The following is a 24,079-nucleotide window of genomic DNA, read 5'->3' as shown; positions in this document are numbered from 1 at the left end:
CAGTGCAGGTTTTTGCCCTGCTTTCTAAATATTTCATTGTTCCCTCTCCTTCCAAACAGAACACTGTCTTTAGGCCCTGGAGAGCCTGTAAGTATCACTCGTGATATACAGGAAACCGTATTTGGGATGGGAATGGGGGAAAACAATGATAAACTATCTGAAATAGTTTGCCCCCCTATGCAACTCCCTGCAGTTACCCTGAAGGATGGACAATCCTCTTGCCCCGTGATTTTTGTTGAAGCTGCCAGTAGGAGGAGGTTTTTCTCTGCCCCCACTACTCAAGTGAAGTACATTTATTTTCACAGAGAACAGGCTTTTATAGAGAGTTTTTTCCCCAACAATTCCAAAATCTATAGTATTGCCCAACTGTGAAGACAGATATGAGAGAAATATTAAAATTGTTTGCAAAAAATAATAATACTAAATGTCATACAATATGAGATGTGTGAATGGTGCTTGTGAGTGCCTGGTCTACACAGAGAGGAACATATACAATCAGATCCGAATACCCTAGATTAGGGTGTTTAAAACTAGAGTAAAATTTGCTCATGTCCAGATAACATCTACGCCATGTGTGTAGCAAGGGCAGGAAATCTGGTCATTAACGTTTGTAATTGGTTGTAGCAACTCTTCTTTTGTTTTTCCTTTCCTCCGCCTCCTGGTTTGCTGCAGGCTTCTTCGCCAAGAGAAGAGACTGCTGACATGCAGTGACTACAGCAGTCCTGGGCAAGCCAAGGCCTGTTGTCTGCACCCCATTGTTCCTGCCTAGGATTGCAGGACCACTGGATTGTTGTTTGAATTGATGAATGTTAATCCCCAGCTGAGGGGAAGCTATTTGGCAAATGGCAGGTTAATGTGCAGACAGCAGGGTGCATTGTACTGTGTGTGTGGCACAACAGCATGTGGGAGAGAAATGGTTAAAATCCTTTTCATTCCCCCACTTGCAGAGGAGGAGGGAAGGTAACAAGCAACCAGGGCTTGTTCTAATCTCTCTGGAATGTAACCATTTTGAAACTTTTATAGCTTCAATATGCCATTAACTCTTCTCTTTTTTTTTAATACACACATGGCTGTACAGTGAACGTCTGTTTGAGGCAGTCTTGCACTTAGAGGGGTGCTCAGTTTTCCACACTGCCCCTGTACCATTAGCTTAGTCTCTTTCCTTGTATATTTTTCGGAGTGTTTCCCCACCCCCACATGCTGCCCTCTTAAATTGTTTAAAATGAGAAGGCGCCTTTATACAACCTTCATAGAGGCACCCCCGCCTCATTCGCCAGCAGCTTCTCTGCTTACCAAATGGATTAGAAAGCCCCCTTTGTGACCAAGAGTGGTGAAGGGTGGAGCATAAAATAAACCAGCTGGAAAACGACAACACAGAGAACTTTTAATTGGGTAGAACTTTCTGCACGTCTTCTGTGGGTATTTTGGGTTTCATGGCTTCTCAGCTCTTGCCAGTGCTTCCTAGAAAGCTGACTCACCAAATGGGGTGGTGCACACTGTGTCCTAGTAGTTATGGGTGGTGTGAGTGTCTTTGAAAATGACTCTGCAGTAAACTGCAAGTGAGCTCACATCACCACTCAATGTTTGGAAACAGATTGGAGCTGTACAGCAGCCAGATCCAGGGACTTCCCCAATCTAACCAGATGCTTTGATCTTCGGGCTTGGAGAGCAGATCAAAGGCAGTCATTTAGGAAACTACTTCTACTGTACTCAGAGCCCAGAGTGTACTGTAGGTCATTGCGCTAGCTAGTTGGGGGTCATGGGGCCAGCTGCATACCAAACATACTCCTTGTACAGATGACAGCCCTGGCTCCCTGTCTTTTCCACAATTGGCTGTTATAGGAGCCTTGAAGAATAAGATCTGATTACAGATCCTCAGCCCAGTTTTATGTAAAGGGCAAGAATTCAGCACTAGCTATATGAATCTCGCAGTAACATTTTATCATCACAGTATTCCAGTGAGCAAATGCATCGTTTCCTTCTCTCACTTCATTGTCCTCCTAATGCAGGAAACTTGATCCTCCAGATGTAGCTGGACTTCAGCTCACATCAGCCCCAGCTGGCACGGCCGTGGCCAGGGATGATGGGAATTTTAGTCCAGCAAACATATGTAGGGCTTCGGATTCTCCACTCTGTCATAAAGTAATGGCCTAAAGTATTTGCTCCTTTCATTCTGCCTAACTGTTATGGACTGTACTCTTTTTAAAAAGATCATTAAGGTGATTTAACAATCGACACAAATGCAATAAAAGCATATAAATCAAACTTAAACAATTGAAAAATCATTTCCAGAAATACCAAATTAGTAGTAGGAGAAGGGCAACTTGGAAAATATACTCTGTAATACTAACAAGAATAGTATGTGATTTGAGCCACCGTGTGTTGAGAACTTTCTTTAACCACACTCATCTTGAGGTAGGGATTCGGTTACATGGATACATTCCACAGTTTGTGCTTTTGTGTGCACAGAATTATATATATACAAAAACTGCTAGAACAACTGGGTTAAAGCATAAGATGTACAAGTAGTGTCTGTGTCCATGTTGAATTTCCATACTCTACATGGGAATGTATGTAGGATTAAAATTGAGTTATGGTTTAACATTCACAATATACCTTCTTAAGGCGAGTGAGTGAGTAAACAACACATAGCAAGTAAGCTTTTGAAGGACTATGGGATAATATTTGGAGGCTGCCAGATTATATGTATTTACTTTTTATGATTGTACAGCCAGACAACTAGCTTCTGTAAATCACTGCAATGAGTGAGTTAGGAGAAGACACATACAGTTATGGAGACTATTTCCTTAAACCAGAGCTTTCCAAATTTTCACATTGGTGACATACTTTTTAGACATGCATCATTTCGTTACACAGTAATTCAGTTTTACCAGCAAACCAGAGATTAAACTAACCCCTTTTCAGCCCAAGAGGAGTGAGGGGAGCGTTGGAGCGTTCACGCAACACACCTACACACTGCAGCCGACACACTAATGTGTCGCGACACACAGTTTGGAAAGTTCTGCCTTAAACTTTTGCAAACCAGTGCTTACAAATGTCAGTGGTGCCAATTTTATATGAATAAGGTATAATTAATGCAGTAGCCTGCATTGTTTTTCCTGAGGGAAGACAGGTTTTGTAAAATGTGAACAGTACTCTTTAAATATTTTCCAGAGTTTTCTGTCTCGGGAAACGTTCCTCTTGGCTCACAGGTGGCAGCGGCTGCTGTTACAGTTGTCTTTTCCTTCTCTCAGGGCAAGGGCCCTCACTTGTATGTTTCATTCACTTGTGCTATGGAGTTGTTAGTTTTGGCTATATTCTGCTTTGAGTTTGGAGGCTCAGTTTTACAGTTAAAATGTAAAAGGTTGAAGGGAAACAGTTCTGCATTGTGGGCAAGACTGGTCTGTCACAGTGGACTGTTTGTATGTTTTATAGGAATGAGATAAGCTCTCTTCCTGTTCCATGTCAAACGTACACAAATCCTGCTTCCTTTGTCCAAAGGTGCTTGGTATATTGGTTGCCTTCCAATTTTTTGTTCTCAATCTCCAAAGCAAGGGGGGGGGGAATCCAGAATCTTCTGTGTTCGGAAACCTTTGGCAATTGCTCTTTATTTTAAAATGTTTGCTCTGTTCCTGCAGAGGAATGTGAATCTGGCCTGGATACGGTGCAAATGTTAGCAAATAAAGCAGCCTTCCATAGGAGCTCAACACTGCTGTGGAGGTGTTAACTATATCTTTACTACATCTCAGAAGTACAGAGAGGTCTTTGTCCACTACAAACCTTAGAAAAGCCCAATATTCACCTTTCTGGTAGGCTGCGTTAAATCAGAAAAACAGGAAGTTCCAACACATCATGCCTCCTATTAATCAGTCAGCGTAGCTGTACCATTCTTTTCACGCTCAAGCACCATAACAGTCATCAAGCTTCTCAGTACACACAATAGCATTTATAGAGTAATATTGGTTGTATAATTTTGCTTGGGCTGGAGTTGAACATTGTGCATGTTCTCTCTTGATGTTATGTCATAGCCAGATCATTGCCTGAAGATGGCAGGGATGCATACATCGTAAGGACAAGGTCAGGAGCATTCATTTGTCTCATGTGCTATAACTCAACCCAAACCAGATGTTTTTGTCAAACTCCATGGCATGTGTAATGTTGTTTGGGTCTTGGGAACATTTCACAGCCATGCATATTTGGCCTTGGACTCGCTTCCCTTTTGCAGAGGAAAATGCATATTTCTGCATCTTCTTCCAAATTTCCAATTACAGGAAAAGGGTGTATGGATAAATATTTCACCCTGCAATGTTTTTCAGTGTTTCCCCTTCTACTAAGTAATAGACATCACAGAATACAGTAGAAGAGAAGAAGAGTTTGGATTGGATATCCCGCTTTATCACTACCCGAAGGAGTCTCAAAGCAGCTAACATTCTCCTTTCCCACAACAAACACTCTGTGAGGTGAGTGGGGCTGAGAGACTTCAAAGAAGTGTGACTAGCCCAAGGTCACCCAGCAGCTGCATGTGGAGGAGCGGAGACTTGAACCCGGTTCACCAGATTACGAATCTACCGCTCTTAACCACTACACCACACTGGCTGAGTGATGTAAAGAACAAATGGAGAGTGTATCACCTTCTCTCTGGTGACTCTAATCAGAGTGTAAAGGAATGGGTTCCCTTTGTCTGTAGCAGTTGCAAAATAATCATCCTCCCATTGGTTTCAGTTGACGGCCGTTTAATACAGGAGATCCACTTTGACATAATTGAACTTCCACTTGCCCTCCTTAATATTAGATCACTTGGGGTCTGAAGTTTGAAGCTCCACTCAAGCCTTTACCTAGCTGACCTTTGCTCCCAGGGAAGCCACATTTGTCCCTCTCCCAGTCTAGGCCACTTCATTCATGGTACATTTTGGAGTTTTATTTTAGGTTAAGGTAAGTGGAATAAGAATATATGGGGGAAATACTGAGAAATAACTAGAAACACACCTAGGCTACAATTAAAACTTCCCCCATCTGATTGTGGAGAGATGGAACATCTGTTACAGCCTCTTCCACCTATGCCCTGTGCTGATTCAAGATGGGAAGCCCTTGCTTCAACTCCCAGATAATCTCCTGTCCAGCCACCTGATTTTCTGGACTTTTTTCATGGGTCAGCCCAAAGGTTATTTGCTCACCCTTTCAGTAAGTTTCTGCTTCTAGGCTTGTTGCATCATTACAACTCTTGTCTTTTTCCTGCTTTTGTCCCAATACACAGAGTGAAACCAGATGGATCATTAGCTTGGCCTCTGGACTTTTTATGCCTTTCCTGGCACAGTGCAGTGTGTGGAGGGTTCTTGCAAGAGGGTGAAAACAATTTTTGTTTTTTTGAGTGCTAGCTATCCTTTGTATAACCCTAGATGTCTCCTAAAGCATTGTGCATATACAAGGATGTGCTGATATATTTGTCTTTTGCAGCCCTCTCTCATTTTCCACATAGTTTCTTGCATGAAGGTGGGTACTGTTAGGAAAGAGGGGTTCAAAAGGGGTCAGAGCCACATCAGAAATTTGCTCTACCTCATTTTTCTTCTGCTAGAAAAGTCTGTATATTTTTAATTAATTAAAAGCATTGATAAAAGGCTTAATATTTCAAAAATGTCTAAGCAGTGTATAGCCTAAAACTCAATAAAGCAGCAGTATAAAACACATAAAAGCAACTAAAGCAAATTCAGAGGAATAGTCTAGGGTGAGCTGCAGTGGTGGTGGGTGTCAGCATTGGCACAACAGCAGTGATCCCTTTACTGCATTTCAAGCAAAAAGTGTCTCCACAACCAAAAAAGGATAACTTGTACGGATTGTAAAATATTGCTGTTATTGATTCAACTTCTTGTTACTTGTTTCATTTCATTTTTTATCTCATGAGCCAAGCATCTCAATGGGAGAAATGATTTTATTGGAGGAAACTAGATCTAGTTCCCCATACCTGGCCTATTTAGTCCATCCTTCTGCTCTCATTGTGGCCAGATTCCTATGGGAAACCTGCAAGCAGGACACAAACACATCAGTGTTATCTCCACTTGTGATTCCCAGCAACTGATACTGAAAGGCATACTGTCTCTGGCAGTACAAAAGTCAGCGTATATTACAAGCACAATTTGTTGTACAGGAGCACTATAAGGTATGATGATGAAGATGATGATGATGATGAAGATGAAGTTCTCAGGGTAGTTCACATCATAAAAGCCCTATTCCCCATAGAGCTAGAATTTCATAGTGGTTTAACAGTCCTTTCACAGGATACTCTGGGAATTGTATCCCTGTGAGGGGAATATTGGTCTACGCACAACTCTCAGTGCCCTTAACAATCTACAGCGTCTATGTGTATTTGGGGAAAGCCCTGACTGCTTAAAATGATATAGCGATTTAAATGTATAGTGCGAGTGTGGTCTTTTGGATGGGCTGGGTGGCAGAAGAAATGCAGCCCATCTGATGAAGCAAAACAGCTTTTGCTTCTCTTGTATTGTTCTGTGATTGCCAAACTTAAGCTTTTCAGAAGATAGTGGCCTTCTTAGGATTGAATCTGTTCCTATGGCCTGTTGTAACAGATCAGCCCTTATTCATCACGTTCTACTTGCAACAGATAGTAGAAATATATGTTGGAGGAAATGTGAAGGTTTGTTTTAAGTTGAAGGGTTAATCTTCCATTTAAATTATTGGTTGTTCTGCCTCTAAATAGAGCATGCTGGGATTTCCTTCCAGCTGTTTTACATCATGAAGATTTGTGTGCTAGGGAAATTCCAGAGCACAGCTGCAACTCATCCACTCCACATTCCCAAATCTCCACATTTCACAGGACATACTGCGTTCAGCTATAGGGCATGGAATAATTTTCTTCCTCTGCTAAAAACACAAAATACCTAGTAATTCTAAGATGCATTATGTCTTACAGTTAGAGGAACTGATTGTGTGAGAGATCCAACGGTGCAAGTTAATTTAAATTGCTTTAGTATTCTTGCTAGCAAAGTGTCAGGAAAATAAAATAAAATAAAAATTCCATGTTAGCACTACATTGAAACTGGTCTAAATTAAATTTAGTGCCATGCTGTATTAAATGTCAGTGTTTTAAAAAACAAAACTGGCAGATTGTTTTACATAGTTGGTGTTAAAAAATAATCAACTAAATACTTTCTGGAAAATGACGTTTATTGTCTTTGAGATACGGAATTCTGTGGAAGCGTCAACATACACAAGAATTTGCTGGATCATTGTGTTACACTCACAATACTTGTACACATTCACAAGCCCTGTTGAGTTAAATGGGACGGTATTATTCTCAAATTAGTGTCAGTAGCTCATGTACACCAGTATTGCTGGGAATAAGTTTGGTTATATGCTCCCCCTTCTTTCTTCCTTTACACTTCCATCCTTATCTTGCAAATCTCTCTGTGTATATTTGTGTATGTGTGTGTTAGTCAGCATTGCTGATCAATAAATCACAGATGAGCAAGAAGGTAAAAAACAAACAAACATCAGCGGCATTTTAATCGTGAAATTGCCTTAATGTCATTGCATGTGGATTACATATTTTAGACACAGTGTTATCTGCAACATTTTAGACCTTCTTAATATATGGAGTTGTGCCAGTCACATTTTTTCTTTCCAATCCAATGTCCGTAGCTTGTGTTGGAAGAAGAAACCATATGATCTGAGCTTCCATATGCTACCAAGGTGATCTGGGAGGCAACCATAAGAGATTTCCCATTACTATGATGCCATCTTTGTGACCTGTGAGATGGACTAAAAGTGCATCATAACTAGTGAGGAGGTTTTTGATATGAAAAACATAATCCTGCGCTTCAAGCCTTTTTGTATCTGAACAATGCTGAAAGTTGCATTTGTTTGGTTTCTTGGGCCATGAAGTTATTGTGAAATCTGTTGTCAATTTGATTTTTTGTGGCTTTATCTTCTTTATTTCAATATCTTTCAGTATCTGCAGGTAAAGTGGCCACTTCTAGATGTACCAGCTGGAGCTACACTAAAGGATGCAAGGTCGCCCTCTCCTGCACACTTGGTAAGTGTTTGTTGCTTGGTTTTGCATTAACCCTTCCTGGTCAGACAGTATCTATAGGAATACTCTTATGTAAACTAAAAAAAGTTGGAGGAGTTTCTGCCTAAAGGAGAGAAAAAGAAGACTGTTGAAAATCAGAAGGTTTGTCAGATTAGAATCACTATCGTTGTTGGATCTTGACAGTATTAGGAGCTTGCACAAAGATACAGATACAACAGAAAAGCTGAAAACACTCTTCTTCAGCGTCTGCTTTTGTTGAGGGAGCACCCAAATCCTGATTGTTTAGGGATAAAAGAGAATGTCCGTCTATAGAAAAGCTATTTTAAATTAAATGGTTAAGTTCTGCCACCAAATAATAATTCAAGAAATTAGAAGAAACAAAAAAGTTGTTGTTGAACTAGACATTTGGGTGAATATTCAGGGTTCTTTTGCAGACTTTAGCTGTTTTTTTCAAGAGCCTGTATAGTACAAGGTACCAATGCTTAGTAAAAGTCCTTGAAAACTTATAATAAGTTGCTAAGCATTCAGGTTCCTCTTTTGTGATAATCATTTCAGTCTCTCTCTCCCCCCCCGCCCCCCGCACTTACTACAGAGTAAGGTAGAATAGACAGAACCTGAGTTTCCCATGTGAAAATAATTGATGGCCATTTCTCAGCAATAGTTAACTTCATGGGCTACTTTTAAAGTTAGCACAAGTATTCAAAAAGAGTGAAAACTGAGGCACTTCATTCCCAAGCCGTGATACCTTGACTTAGGCTTTGGGAATTCATAAGGCAAAAACATCCCTGGAAGCTTTGTTTGAATGAACGATAAAAGCCACCCCTCTATTCTCAATATAAGTGATATAAAGTACCTTTTAGTTTTCCCGCAGCCCTCTTGCGCCAATCCTCACAGACATTATTTGCTTGCTTGTTGTATCCAAATAAGCTGATTAGATCAAAGTTTTCATTCATACCATTTAAATTTATTCTTTGTAACATGGAAATCTAAACATGCTTTTTGCTGACAAACTGAGCTTCCTCTTTATGAGTACATATGTGGATCTGTTCGGAAGTTATGAACTTCATATATTCTGTTAATGGGGTCTCCAATATTCTTTGTTCTAATTCTACTTTTATATTCACACTGATTTGTAATCCTAGTGCTCTGCTCGTTTGTTCTACATATACCAAGGGGCAAGGGCACACAATCTCATATTTTACATTAATGGATTGGCACGTGGGGGAATTTCTAAGTGTAAAGACCTTTCCATATTTAGGATTGTGGATTGTTTTAGTTACTGAGATTGTGCACAGCCGGAACACTTTCCACACCTAAAATCACCACTTGTAATAGGTCCAATCCCGCCATGAACTAAATCTTAATGTAAAGTTTTACCTTTTACATTGGGTGATCTACGATAGCTTATGATAGGTAAAGCTTGAGTAATGTGGAACCATGTTGGCTGAGTGGGTTTCAAAAAGAGAGTTCAGAGTGGGAGTGGAGGAAGAGGAGTGTTTGTATGAAGGGGAAGAACACGTAAGTATGAAAGTTCAATATGCATGTAAACAGAAATGTTTTCAGGAGGTTTATTCCTTGATCATATAATGGCATATTATTGGCAGTTTGAGGATAATGTAGCTTGCTTTCTTGAGTGATTTGGTCTGAAAGAGTTTACGGTTTTTGCTGTGGGTTTGCTTTATTGGCTCACTTGCTTGAGGATTCTACTTTGCATTGGTTTTGAGGTTTCTGCTATGCCAGTGGTTTTCAACCAGTGTGCCGTGGCACCTTGGGTTGCCTTGAATGATCGTCAGAGGACTCCTAAGGAGATGGGAGAGGAGGCTGATGAAACACTCCCAAAGGGAGGGTGTTCGAAAAAGGGTGAGAGGCTGACAGCTCTGCAAGCAAGCGGTGACATAATGGGGCTCCTGAGCCCCACAGGGGTGCCGCAGAAAAATGTAGTTGATCAAGGGAGCTGTGGACTCAAAAAGGTTGAAAACCTATGCAGTTAACAGATTGTCTTTTGAACTAGGAACGCTTAACTAGGCACTTTCCCATCTTTAAAATTGGTAAATTGTTGACCCAGTATCAGGAATCCATGTTTGCTTGGTGATAGGAAAGTTGGAAGCATATAGATAAATGCCACATGGCATATATGTGTGGACAAACCATTGGCTTTGCTGGCTCCCTCGGCCAATAAAGCAAGATGAGCGCTGCAACCCCAGAGTCGGCCACGACTCGACCTAATGGTCAGGGGTCCCTTTAGCTTTACCTTTACCATTACTGTCATATAGGGATTGTTTGTCTCCTTGAAAATCATATTGTTGCCTTATGTAACCTTCTTGAGAAAGCACAAGTATACATTGTATTGAAACTGAAATTGCAAAAATTCATGCTGCATACTTGCACTTGTTGTTGGCATCTGTCTGTCTTGAGTCAGCGGAGTGTGCCTCTGGGTGTGAAGTCAAACCACTGTGTTAGCAGCACCAAAGTGACCTCTCTGGGGGGCAAGCCTGGGCAGGGTGTATGGAGGTCCTGGGCTGCCCAGATGACAATACCCCACTTTCAGCCTTGCTGATGTGGTCCAAAGGAAAGCAGAGCAATATGTTTGGCACCAGCTTGGCTGCAGGAGTTGCTAGAAGGAGGCATACAAGGTGCCATCTAGCTGTCTTAGGGACTTCACTCCAGATTTTTATAGGGTTCACTCCTTAGCCTTTTCTTCTCCTGAAGATGTCCCACAAGGTAGCAGGTGCAGATTTTTCCTCAGGGTTCCTGAAGGCTTTTTCATGAATGAGTAATAGCTGCAAGGCAGCAGAAGTTTTCCTTCTACCAGATGGGCTGCCTTCCCAGGTTGATGAGCCCGATCTGCCCCTCATTTTTCACTACAGCATGTGCAGTTACCTCCTTCTTGACCGTTGGGCCCACTATTGGTCTTGTCTGCTCAATCCACTGGAGCCTGTCTTCGCATACAGGGGAAGTCCCTAACTCACCAAGGGTTTGAGACCCACTGACTACCCTCACCTGGTATAGTAGGCCAGTAAAAGATGTTTCCCAGGGTGTGGCTGCTGTTGCAGGCTGACAGTTTGTAGGAGACACAGGTGAGAGCTGAGTGCAGGGTGGGAACCAAAGGTGGACAAACTACTCCAGAAGGAGCACAGTGTGCCCCCTAACAGAGGTACTACCCCTCCCCTAAAACCCTTTGCACCCTTTGTCATTAGTAAAGTTGTAATAATAAAATAATCATTGGGAAATTTGTAATAGTATGGAGAAACCCCCATCACAGGGAGATTTCGCAGTAGTTGTTACAGTCATGGCAGTCACCTTGAGCGGCACAATTCTGGAGTTGTGCATGTCTTTTGGCATGGATCCCGTTTCCGAGTACTGCAAGAGTATAGTTACTGAGGGATATTCATTTTGTTTTATTACAATTACTTGATTAGATTACCCTCTCTTCACTCAAAGAGCTTTAGAAACAGCTTTTAAAAATTAAAATGATAATAAACAATGTCAGTAAAATGATTGAAATCATTAAAACAAAACAAACGAAACCTACTGCATAAAAGAAAAGTGAAACTAAATATTTAAAAACATTTGCAAATAAAAGGGCCTTTACTCAGCATTGTAAGGGCATTGTGCCAGGACTGTCTTCCTGGACAGAAGCTTCCAAATCAAGATACCACCACTGAAAAGGTCCTAACTTTGGTCACCACTTGCCTTGCCTCCAAAGACAGATGAATATGGTACAGAGCCTGCAAAAACCATCTCAAAACCTAGGCATGTTGATGCAGTAGAAGGTGTCTTTTAAAGTCCTGAGCTACTTTGGATTTTGAGAACCAGTCCTGAACTGTGCTCAGAAGTGGACACAAGACTGGTATAGTGTGTGCTGTTCAACCAGTTTTACAGTGTGCTAGTAACTGGAAAGCAAAAGTTCTTCCATCATATTCTATACAGTTTTTGTCAAATGACCCAAATTTTACCAGGAGCAGGTTGATTTAAAGAGAATGAGTATTGCAGGTTATGATCCTCATTTTCTTTTGTAGGTGGAACATTAAAAAAATTATACTTCAGTTCATCTCCAGTTGTAAGGAACCTGTATAAAGTTCTTCCCAATTTTTTGTGTCTGGTTTCATGATTTTCTCATGAAGTGATTTTAAGGTCTCGTTTTGAGTTCTACTCCTGGATTGTGCAGGAGAATTAGGGGATAATCTCCAGAGCAGGCCTGGTACAGATTAGGAAAGGTATGGACAAGTTCAAGGGGATGCCAGTGAGGTTCATGAGCAAAGTAGAGGAGACACTGAAAGCCAAGAAGGCTTGCACCTTTAAAAAGTGGAAGTCTTGTCCAAGCAAGGAGAATAAACAGGAACACAAACTATGGCAAAGTAAATTTGAATTAACAAGACAAGTGGAAAAAGAATGTATGCAGTTGAACCACTAGATGACAAAGGAGTGAAAGAATTGCCAGAGGAGACTAGCCAACATAACAAATTTTAAAAGGGAGTTGGGGGAAGCCAGGATATTACAGACTAGTGAGCATAATGTCTGCTTGAAGTACATTGTTGGAAAACATTAAAACTAGAATTATTAAGCACACAGGAGGACAAATGTTACTGTGGAAGAATCAGCATGACTTCTACAAAATCCGGCTCATCAAACTTTTGGAATTCTTTGAGAGTATGAACCAAATAAATAGGGCTGATCCAGGATCTGGTAGACGTTATATATTTTGACTTCCAAAAAGCTTTATGACTGTGTCCCTTGCCAAAGCTCCTGAATAAATTTAGCAGTCATGGGATAATGGATTTGTAATTGGCTAAACAGGAAGCAGAGGACAGGAGTAAATGGACAGCTCTCACAATGGAGGGAAGTAAGCAGTGGAGTTCTCCAAGGATATATGTGGGGAATGGTAGTATTTAACTTGTTCATAGATTATCTGGAGTTGGTGGCAAGATTCAGGATTGTGAAAACCTTAGTGGATTGCAAGAGGTCCAGAAGGATCTCTCCAAACTGGGTAATTTTGTCCTTTAGAAAAGAATTAGATTACTGATTTTAGCTGAATAAAACCATTCTTTGCCATTTTGAAAACTTAAACTTAAACATTTACTTTATATTTAATACATGACAAAATACTTTGAAATGATGTAGCCCATTTTAATAGTACACACATCCCTGCCAAGGCTGATAATGGACATTCTACCTGAGAAAAGTTCTTGGATATTATTACAGGAAGTCTGGTATGAATAAACGTTACTTATTTCTCTTCTCAGCTGACTTTCTCTAAGGTAACAGAAGATTTTGAAATGCAACTAAATTGTGCATTAAAGTCCTGCTTTTCTCTTGTAGTCAAACAAAGTTCCTGTAGTGCAGCATCCACATCATATGCACCCGCTGACGCCACTCATCACCTACAGTAATGACCACTTCTCGCCAGGTTCACCACCTTCCCATCTCTCCCCTGAAATTGACCCTAAGACAGGTGAGTTTTAAGAACGTGTGGAAACACCTCCTCCCCAGAAAAACCCCACCCAGCATGTGGTAAATTGCCAGATAATTGTTAACTAGATAGTTATGAGAATCGAAGCAGAACAAAGTCAAAAGACGCATGCAAGTTTATTGAACAGTACCGTGTGAAATTCCTGGGGGAAAATATGTTTATATTTTCTAAATTCAGGTAAGGTAGGATTCCAGTTAGAAACTGAAAGTTGGACTGAGGGCATCACAACTGTGTTAACATCCATTGGTTTTTTTCCATCACCAGGAATTCCACGACCACCTCACCCTTCAGAGCTGTCTCCGTATTACCCATTGTCTCCTGGTGCCATTGGGCAAATTCCTCATCCCTTGGGGTGGCTCGTACCACAGTAAGAACCACCAGTTTAAATCTATTCATTTCTTGCTCCCCTGCCCAGTAGGAACGGTTCCTCTCTGGTCTTGTGGAAATCCCCCCCCTTTTTTTTAAATGATCAGCGAGCATCTGAAATAAGGTTCTGTTTCAGTTCCATCAAACCACAATCTCTGGTTTTTAGCTCTTCATCTGCTCAAGGGACCTCTGTGGTTTTTGCTTTGTTAGGATGAGTCACATGCATAGGGTACTAAACCTTATAGATTAATATGATGAGCTAGATTTTATTTATTTACTTATCACATTTGTATCCTATGCTTTCTTCACCCAGTTGAGTAATTGAAGGTTTTAAGGTTCCAAAATTCCCTAGAGCTTTGGAACAGCACAGACTGGGCCAGCCCAGTCCCTTATTCATGGGGAAAAATTATTTCTGATCAAGAGCATTTAGAGACAAAGACTACTTTGCTATATTTTCACATGGCTAGTGGTCTTTCTATTGCCTTCTACAGGTGTTAATTTTCAAATTACTTATCTGTCAAGAAAGTCATTATTTTCCTGTCAAATAAAATGTCAGAAGTTGATGTTGGGTGAGGAGGAGTTTTGTTGAATTAGAATATAATTGTTGAGTAACAAATGTAATTTTCTATATGGAAAAAAGAATAAAATATTATTATAAAAATGTTAGAAGTGACCATTAAGTGGTGGTGTTTTTTTAAAAAAAATAATGGTAAGTTTTGAGTCTGTTGCATCATTTCTTCTGTTTTCGATTCAAGCTTTCCCGTGCTCATCCACATGTAACAAAAATGGTACTACTCATGGAGAAGAGGGAGGTATTGGCAGACTCAGGGTTACTCTGAGGTTTGCAGGAATATTAAGAAAAATCTTCAGTGAGGAAAAAATAATCAAGGGAAGGACTGATTGACCATGGGATACTAACTGACTAAAAGGGAAACAACCTGAAAGCTTGGGGACCAGGGAGAAGGTGGAATTAAATGGAATGGAGTAACTAGAAAGGGAGAAAGAGGCATAGCTTTATGAAAAAGGACAGAATAAACAATTTAATATTTCCTCGTTCACAGTGAGAAAATATTTTTAAATGCCCTCAATAAAGGATATGAGACATGTTCACTTTAAATCAGTGGAGAAATCCAATATTTTGATGTAGCTGTAACTGAGCGTGTTGCTCAATGGGGAGACACCATAAAGTGTTAAAAGACAGTGCCCTTATTCCGAGTTCCATGAGTATTCTATGCATGTATTCCTTTGCATGTAGGGAACGACCCCCTTCACTGAAGTGAATAGAGTATGTATCTGTGGAAGCTCTGTATGTGTATTGGGCTTCTCATATATTCAAGGAGTCCTTGGCTGGAGGTGATAGTTGCTTTAGCAAGTGTGTTTGGAATAAATTACGTAAGTGTATATATGTGTGTCAATGTATATGTTCACTTACTTGGTATAATAAGTTTTGTTTGCAAAATTCAGGTTTTCACTTAACTTGTCATTCCGGCCATGGAATGTGGTTGTGGAGAGGATTGAAGTTGAGGTGGGAGGCAAGATGTGTGGTTTGGAGTCTGATGATGAATAGGATCAGCAACACTAACTATATTGAGTATATGGAGAGCTATTTATTTTATTTTATTAAATTTATTAGTCACTGTTTTACCCAAGTAACTCTAAGCAACTTACAATATATAAACAAACAGCTAATGTATATAAAAGCCTTTCCTGGCCATTAATACCATATTTTCCAAGTCAAAACAACTGCCACATTATTTGCAAAAATTATATATTTGAAAACATTGAAAGCTGTGATTCTCAATAAGAAAAACTGTTGCCTGATAGGAGATTCCATGCATATTCAGTGGTTCCATGGCTGGGTAGAATCTTGACAGGCCTCTTGGGCTTCCTGCTCAGAAGGTCAGCGGTTCAAATCCCCGCAACGGGGTGAGCTCTCGTTGCTCGGTCCCAGCTCCTGCCAACCTAGCAGTTTGAAAGCACACCAAAAAGTAGAAGTAGATTAATAGGTACCGCTCCGGTGGGAAGGTAAACGGCGTTTCCGTGCGCTGCTCTGGTTTCCAGAGGCGGCTTAGTCATGCTGGCCACATAACCCAAAAAACTGTCTGCGGACAAACGCCGGCTCCCTTGGCCTGTAAAGCAAGATGAGCACCGCAACCCCAGAGTCGTCTGCGACTGGACTTAACTGTCAGGGGTTAGGGTTAGGGTCCTTTACCTTTACCTTTTTAATCTTAGTTTAACACACAAACATTTTCTAGATTGATACTTAAATTCATAGACAGTGATAAAAATTTGTAATTTGGGGTAGTTTTGGATTATAAATGTATTTGGATCTGTGGCTGGCAATTGCATTGAAGAACCTGCTCTTGATTTCATTTTTCTTGTTTGTTTTAGGCAAGGACAGCCAGTGTATTCCATTCCTCCAGGTGGGTTCAGACATCCATACCCTGCCTTGGCTATGAATGCCTCAATGTCCAGGTGGGTCCAAGTAGGAGAAAGAGGCCTAATTCTCACTGAGGTGGTGAACTTATGTCTGGCACCTATCACTTTAGATGGCAGGGAAGAGCTCACATGGGGACATGCTTTCTCATGAAAAAGAGTTCAGCACATAGAAAAACTGTGTGTCTATTGCCTTGCATCTTGTCCCCCCCCCCACGGAGGAGCATTCAGACATGTGAGCTCCCACCTACAGAAATGGTTGCTGTTCCATGTGTGTATAAATCATCCATTTTCTCTAGTAGATGCTACTGTCTGTTAGATTGCATGGGGTTGTCATGTCAGCAAAAGGACTGCATGCTGAATGGGAAATAAAGCCACAGGGGATAGAGAAACTGGAACACTTTTCAGCCCATGATCCTGTGTTTATACTCAATGGCAATTTTGTACTTGTGGCATGCTGAGCACTGCATGCATTTACAGATAGATGTCTTGACTAACAGTGAGTGAGGCTTGTAAAGGAAAATGAACACATTTTTCTAATAATGAACAGAGATCAACAGAACAGAAATAAATTAGCATTCAAATATATTCAGTATGAGAAATGTATGGAGTTGCTTCAGAATAAAGGCAAAAAGATAGAATGTACAGGTGTATATTCATCCCCCCCCTGTAGTTCAAGTGTTAGCTCTGCTGAAAGTTATCTGTGATTCAGTAGGGGCAGTAATAAGTTGATTGTTTATAGTATTGCCTCCTATTTCTGCCGTTGACCTTCTGCATAATCCTTGGGTCATCTGCTTCACTGTTCTCTAGTAGCTTGGCAAGGTACCGCGAAAAAGAGAGATAGGAAATGTTTAGGACACTCAATATTTTTGGAAAGCAGGGCTTGAGGAAATAGGAGCATGAGGATGATGTTTAGAGTCTGAAATGGTTAAGCTTAGAGGTATTTGCTTTCAGCATCTCACTTGCAATTGTGCTCCAGTTTGATGTCTAGCAGGTTTTCTCCTCATATGGTTCCTCCTCCTGGTCATGGACTTCATCCCTCAGGAATCCCACATCCCACCATTGTGTCACCCATTGTAAAACAAGAGCCTACACAACCCAGCTTGAGTCCTGAAGGAAGCTCGTAAGTAATAGACTAGCCAGGTGCTGCCTGGATACTTTATTTTGTCAGGAGATATAATGGGAAAAGGGCCACTATCAGTGTAGTGTAATTATTATTTCTCAATGTACAGTGGTGCCTCGCAAGACGAAATTAATTCGTTCCGCAAGTTTTGTCGTCTAGCGAATTTTTCGTCTTGCGAAGCACGGTTTTAACGGTTTAACAAAGTCACGAGACGTTTTCGTCTTGCGAAGCAAGCCCATAGGGGAATTCGTCTTGCGAGGCAAATCGAAAACGAAAAAACCTTTCGTCTAGCGAGTTTTTTGTCTTGCGAGGCATTCGTCTTGCGAGGTACCACTGTACCTTATTTTTTTGAATTTCCACCCCTTCTCATAAGGTCACTACAACTTAGTCTAGCTGTGGAAGGCTGCTATCACTGCCATTTTTTATGCTACACTGTGGGTTTTTCCTCAAAAAAATAATATAATAATTCAGTAGTAACAGGGTCAAATTGTACGGGTCAAGGAAAGCCAGGGCAAAAAAGATCTGTCTATACAAGATGTTTGAAGCAACTGACACATGGCAGAGGCATTCACATTCCAGAACACATATCCTCTTTGGAGGCCCTGATCAAGCAAAGTGGGATGGGTGACCTGTAAAGTGATTGCACCCCAGTCATGGGTCCCTAGTCCCTAGAGGCTTGCCTTCTCTCTGTTATTTTTGGCAGTAGGTGAAGAGATTTTTGTTCATCCAGGCTGCTGGTTCAGTTAGTTTATATCACAGGATAGCAACCAGCAGGGTTTTGGTCTACATATGTTGCAAGAAGGAGTGTGCATGAACTGAAGCACAAGTTACTCTTCCATGGAGGTATTGCAAAAGAACTATCAAATATCTTTGAAAAATATTTTTTTCAAATATCTTTGGGGGGGGGAAAGAACTGCATCCTTGCTACAAGTTCTGCCCACATACACAACCTCTCTGCCCAACTCCAGCTGTAACACTTATTAAATCTTACATATGATTACAGCCATTATGCAGCATGTATTTTTCTTTTGCACCCAAGAGCAAGAATTCTCAAAACATGACTGCTATACTTCACACAGCTAGAGCTCCTAAATGTTACACTTGAGGGATAGGCGACTTGCTGCAAGGGTGCCATTTCCATTGCTAGCATGCTGTCTTAATTCACAGATATGGAATAAATGGAAAGAACATTACAATATGCATGTGATCTAACCAACTGACTGGTTTTTAGTAGAGGTATAGTCATACCTCTTGTTACGTTCAGTTCAGGTTACGTCTTTTCAGGTTGCGTCCCGCAGCGACCCAGAAGTACTGGAAAAGGTTACTTCCGGGTTTCGCCGCTCGCACATGCGCAGATGCTCAAAATGATGTCATGCACAGAAGTGGCAAATCATGACCCACAGACGCAGTTTGTGTTCTGCTCATGTTGTGAACGGGGCTCCGGAACGGATCCTGTTCGCAACCAGAGGTACCACTGGACTTTGCCTGTTAGAAAGAGCATTCTTCACTCCGAACATCTTATTCTTTGTTGCCTGCACATGGTTGGTAGGAGAGAGCCTGTGGGTTATGACTGGGACTATGGGACAGTAATGAAAGATATTATTATTGCAGAAAAACACCTGTTATTGTGAAGAAGGAGGAGGAGAAGAAACCCCATATAAAAAAACCATTGAATGCATTCATGTTGTACATGAAGGAGATGCGGGCCAAGGTGGTGGCAGAGTGTACACTGAAAGAGAGTGCAGCTATCAACCAGATTCTAGGAAGAAGGGTACAAAACAAATTATTGGCTTCTTCACTCGACAGCTAGGCTACTGGGCTGCATGCGCAGAGTTGGCTTGTAGTTTCATCCATATTCTATTGTTCTTGTGACAATGGATTATCACGTACCGATTTGCTGAGCTCCTGTATTGGTTTAGGATGTCCAGGAACTGTTCAGGGAACCAAGCTGTTAGAATGTTCGAAGTCCACCTTGTGGGGAAAGGCAGATTTTTGTCAGTTTGGCCGAGATGAAGACTTTGCATATAAGCCTTAGAGGTTTTGTGGAACAGGCCAGGACGGAGTCTCCAGGGGCAGGGAATCCATCACAAGATGACTGAAGGAAGGGTGTGGAGGAGGCAGTGGACCAAAGAGAGAACCCGAAGGAAAACTAGGTGTGGGGGGGGAGGGGGGAGAAACCTGAGGAAAATGGCAGAGGATGCTTGGAACCGGGGCAAATGGAAGCCCTGGAGAAACTTCACAGTATGGAAAGTCTAGAGGTCCTGTAGGCTATGGGTGGATGGATAGGGGTGCTGTGGAAAATGTTAAGATGGGACAATGCAGGCAGGATTCTGAAAAGTAGGGACCTGTTACAGAGACCACATCGAAGAAAAGAGAGATCAAAGAGAATATATGACTGAAGCAATATTTCACAGAGGCCCTAGAGGCATGAGGTGTGCATTGTCAGCAGGAAATATGTGGACAAACTAGGAAGGCTAGGCACTGAGTTCCAGGGAGGCATGTAGCTTCTGAAGGGCTCCTGTACCTTTAAGAGTTGCACAGAGCAGTCATTCTACCAGTTCTTGCTGCACTGTTGTGATCTGATGATCCAGATGGAAAAGGGAACAAAAAAGCAGGGCGGAGGATGGCTTTCGTATATATATATATTTTGGCTACAAGCTTCTAGTTAAAGATGGTTGCTCATATGTAGGCCTTGAGCCAAACATAGCATATTGTTTCAAACTGTGTAGCTATGTAGAAAGGAAAGAAAATTTTTCAGTCGTATTTTTAGAGAGGGGAGGTGGCACCCCAAATTTCATTAGATGACTTTCTACAGTATCTTTTCTGCTAACATCATACTTTAGTGGCATTCGCTGTCCCGTGAGGAGCAAGCCAAGTACTATGAGCTAGCCCGGAAGGAGCGACAACTTCATTCTCAGCTCTACCCAACTTGGTCTGCACGAGATAACTATGTAAGTTTATAATCAGGGATGTATGTATTCTGTTACAAAAAATAAATAATTGGCTCCAGGAAATCTATGTCTACCCCTTTGTGATCATACAAATTAAGCTGCATTTCATGGATTTTGTCACTGTTGTTGTTGTTGCTGCTGCTGCTGTTATTGGAGAGATTTTAAAAAATGGGGAGAGAGAAGTGGAACAAGGAGAAAGCAGAAGAATGATGACAATGTTAAAATAAGGAAATGGAAGTATGGGATTAGGTGGCCAATCACGGGATGGAATAGTAGCAGAGGGGGAAGATAACCCTTGTAGCCAGTGCTATTTTTCTAGAAAAAGAGGTGGTGGAACTCACCATGAACGACTCTCTTGTCCTCTTATAATGGCAATGGTGCCCACCTGAGATGTGCCGGAACTGAATTCCAGTGAGTTCCAGCTGGAAACAAAGCCTTGCTGGTAACCATCACCTCTTAAGTGTTTGCTGAACACTTGCACATACGTTTCCAAGGGTTTTTGTAAAGGGATTAAGCTAACTACTTTCTAAGCATTTGTTTAATGCTTCCTTGGAACTCCACATTGACGACTGCTATGACAAAGAACCGTTATCCAACTGGCAGCATGCATCTTGAAGAAATTGTCCTTGTGAAGAGACAGTTTCTTCAAGATGTATGCTGCCAGTTGGATGGCGGTTCTTTGTCATAGCAGTCTTCTTCCTATTTAAGCAAAAAACAGCTGGATTTCCAAGCATAATTATAACCAAAATAAATGTAGTTATGATAGTATGTAGACCTTCTTAATGGCCTAGTATTTCTCTCTGCTATCTTTTTTTACCTATACTCCACAGTTGTTGTTTTTAAAATTCAAGTTTACAACTCAGAGAAACTCTGTAGGAGTCTTATATATTCTTGACTTCCTTTCCTTTCCTTTCACAACTTTTTGTAAATTTATCCCTTTCAGGGTAAGAAAAAGAAGAGAAAAAGAGAGAAACAACCTCAGCAACAAATCCAAGAAACAGGGAGTAAGTACCAATGCCTTGCCCTTCTGTAGTCTGGCCCCAGTCCATAATGGGCATGACAATTCTAATTTTTCCCTCACTGTGAAGGGAAACTGAGAGTCTTGAATTCCTAATATTTGCTACTGCTTGTCAGTCCCCTCTCCAATCCTTGTAAAATAGAAAATGAAGTGTAAATTACTCCCATCCTAGGACAAACACTTAAGAACAAGCATTATATAGCTTCCTTCTACACACAGGGATAGCAAGATGCCAATAGGATTATTAGAAAAGCAGATGGAGGAGGCAGGTGGAGAGGAGAAAAGAGTTAGCCGCTGATCAAGTCTGTGCCCCCCCCTTGAATAATGAACAAGATATGCACTTAATATCAAATGGCTACATTTGAACTTTTGAACAGTTGCTCTCATTTTATCAGTAAGGGCTGCCACTTCCAAATAACTGAGAATCCAAAGAAACCAGATTTGAATGTGGTGCAGAAGCCGGTAATTCCAAACCTTTTAGAGTTCGTGCAAGAACTTCCAGGATCTGTACATTTTAAATTGTAGACCAGTTTTAGCTTTTGTGAGAGCCAAAACTTGTGGTGCAAGCTTGCTTTCTCCTGCTCCAGAAGGTAGAACCCAAACCAATAAATTGAAGTTACAAGAAAGGAGCTTCCGACTTCTGACTTTACGAGCTGTTCAACAGTGGAATGGACTCCCTCGGAAAGTGGTGGATTCTCCTTCCTTGGAGATATTTAAACAGAGGATGGATGGCCATCTGTCATGGATGCTTTAGCTGAGATTACTTCATTGCAGGGGGTTGGACTCGATGACCCTGACGGATCGCTTCCAACTCTACAATTCTATGAGATAAAGCTAAGGAAACTCACAAAATCCCTAAAACTGTCTAGCATCCTTGAAATTGAATTTAAGGGGCTTTCAGTGTGGCCTTCTAGAGGGTCTTCTAGTGTTGTGGATTGCTCTGATGCAAGCCAGTCCCTACACCGGTTTGCAACACTGTCTGGGAATGCCTTCTTTGAAATACAGGAAAAAGGCTTTTGTAGCAAAGGAACTTTCCCCCATCTAACCATTTGGCTACTTTTACTACCTGGCATTTATCTGCTGCTTAATCTAGCATTGTCAACACAGTAATGCATTTGGAATTGAACAGCCATATGTTGCTCATGGGGCAGCCACGAGCAAGTCACTGGGCGTGTAGGAATAAACCGATAAATAACCTTCTTTCTTTTTTGTCACTTACAGATTCTGTGGTGTCAAAGAGCAAGAAGCCTTGTGTGCCATACCTGCCAGCTGACAAATCCTGTGACAGCCCTGCATCCTCTCATGGCAGCATGTTGGATTCTCCAGCCACTCCCTCCACAGCCTTGGCATCACCTGCAGCTCCTGCTGCCACCCATTCTGAACAGGCTCAGCCTCTCTCCCTGACTACCAAGCCTGAAGCCAGAGCCCAGCTCTCTCTGCACTCTGCTTCTTTCCTGTCAAGCAAGGCTGCCTCCTCCTCTTCCTCCTCTAGCCTGACAAGCCAATCGTCACTCCTCTCGAGGCCCCTTCCATTTGCCTCCATGCCCCACGCCGCCCTCCTGACATCGCCTCCTTCCTTTGCAGCCATTCCATCTCCTCAAGCTGCCTTGGCTATGTTGCAGGCCCAGCCGCTCTCGTTGGTAACCAAACCGGCTGAATGAGGAAGAATTTCCACCCCGCCTCCCTGCTGAAGCCACAATTGAGATTACAAAGCAGACAAGCCATTATTGGTCAATATTTGACCCTTTCTGAACTCTTCCAGAAGGTGACTCTTGAGGAAGAAAGTGCTCTACTCTCAGAGTTGTTTTCAGTAGTCTATCTAAAGACCATTTTTTTATTTTTATAAAAAACAGAAACAAAAAAAACCCACAATTTTTTTTTATGAAACCCTGAACAGGATGAAAAAGAAAGAAAGCCAAGCCTTTTGTTCCTGTCAGAGCCCCCTGGGCACATGGACTTGTACAGATGGATCATCTCTCAACGGTGTTTGCATGTTTTGTTATATTGCTTTTACTATTCCCCGTTCCCTTGGCCAGGCGAAGTGTTGATTTTACCTACTTGCTCCAGCCATCCTGCAGTGCCATCCTTTTTGTAAAAGACTTCCAACATTTACTAGAAGACACAATACCAGATAAATACAGTGCCTCGCTGTCACGTTGAGATCTGCCCAGCCTTGGGGAGGCCCCTATATTTTTCTGGAGTGATCCGTGAAAATGGCAGGACAATCCACCCTGTTTCCTTACAGAATTATTTTGTGTAGCAGGAAGTAGGGGGAAAGGCTTTGGGGAATCGCCTGTTATTTTAACGAAGGAAAATAAATCTGCATCTTAATTTGCTGTGTGCGAGTGTTCAATGAGAAAGTGACATGAACTTGGAAGAATTTCCATCCTGTACTCCATTTGCATTTTAGGTGTAGCCTTGATTATTTTTATCCTGTGGACCACTGGCATTTTTCCTTCTTATTTGCTCTTCCTCTTCTAATATTCCACAACAGTTTTCTCTCCAGCATCTGTATTAGTCGTGTCGTAGAGAGATAATGGGTATTTGTCATATCCCTTTCCAGAAGTGATGAACCCCTTTCCCTTCATTCTCAAGAACCACAACTAGGTTACATCCTTCTCCCTGTTTGCTTTGGGCACCACTGTAAATCTCTCTTTCAAAGGCTACATAA

General features: G+C 41.5%; 1 protein-coding gene across 1 annotated transcript in view; it reads left to right on the top strand.

Annotated features, from left to right (window-relative positions):
- TCF7L1 (transcription factor 7 like 1) overlaps positions 1-23,739 on the top strand; it is a 67,818-nt gene extending 44,079 nt beyond the window's left edge. The window contains exons 4-12 of the mRNA XM_082200459.1: positions 7,964-8,047; positions 13,364-13,496; positions 13,779-13,881; positions 16,272-16,355; positions 17,296-17,439; positions 19,051-19,210; positions 20,283-20,390; positions 21,334-21,394; positions 22,630-23,739. Coding sequence (XP_082056585.1) covers positions 7,964-8,047; positions 13,364-13,496; positions 13,779-13,881; positions 16,272-16,355; positions 17,296-17,439; positions 19,051-19,210; positions 20,283-20,390; positions 21,334-21,394; positions 22,630-23,069 — 1,317 coding nt within the window. The 3' untranslated portion in view covers positions 23,070-23,739. The remainder of the gene's footprint in view (positions 1-7,963; positions 8,048-13,363; positions 13,497-13,778; positions 13,882-16,271; positions 16,356-17,295; positions 17,440-19,050; positions 19,211-20,282; positions 20,391-21,333; positions 21,395-22,629) is intronic.
- Positions 23,740-24,079: the final 340 nt, after the last annotated feature.

The sequence above is a fragment of the Podarcis vaucheri genome (assembly GCF_965113315.1).
Source record: "Podarcis vaucheri genome assembly, chromosome: 15".
NCBI classification, from domain to species: Eukaryota; Metazoa; Chordata; class Lepidosauria; order Squamata; family Lacertidae; genus Podarcis; species Podarcis vaucheri.
Note: the sequence above shows the minus strand (reverse complement) of the source record. Positions and strands in the feature narration are given on the sequence as shown.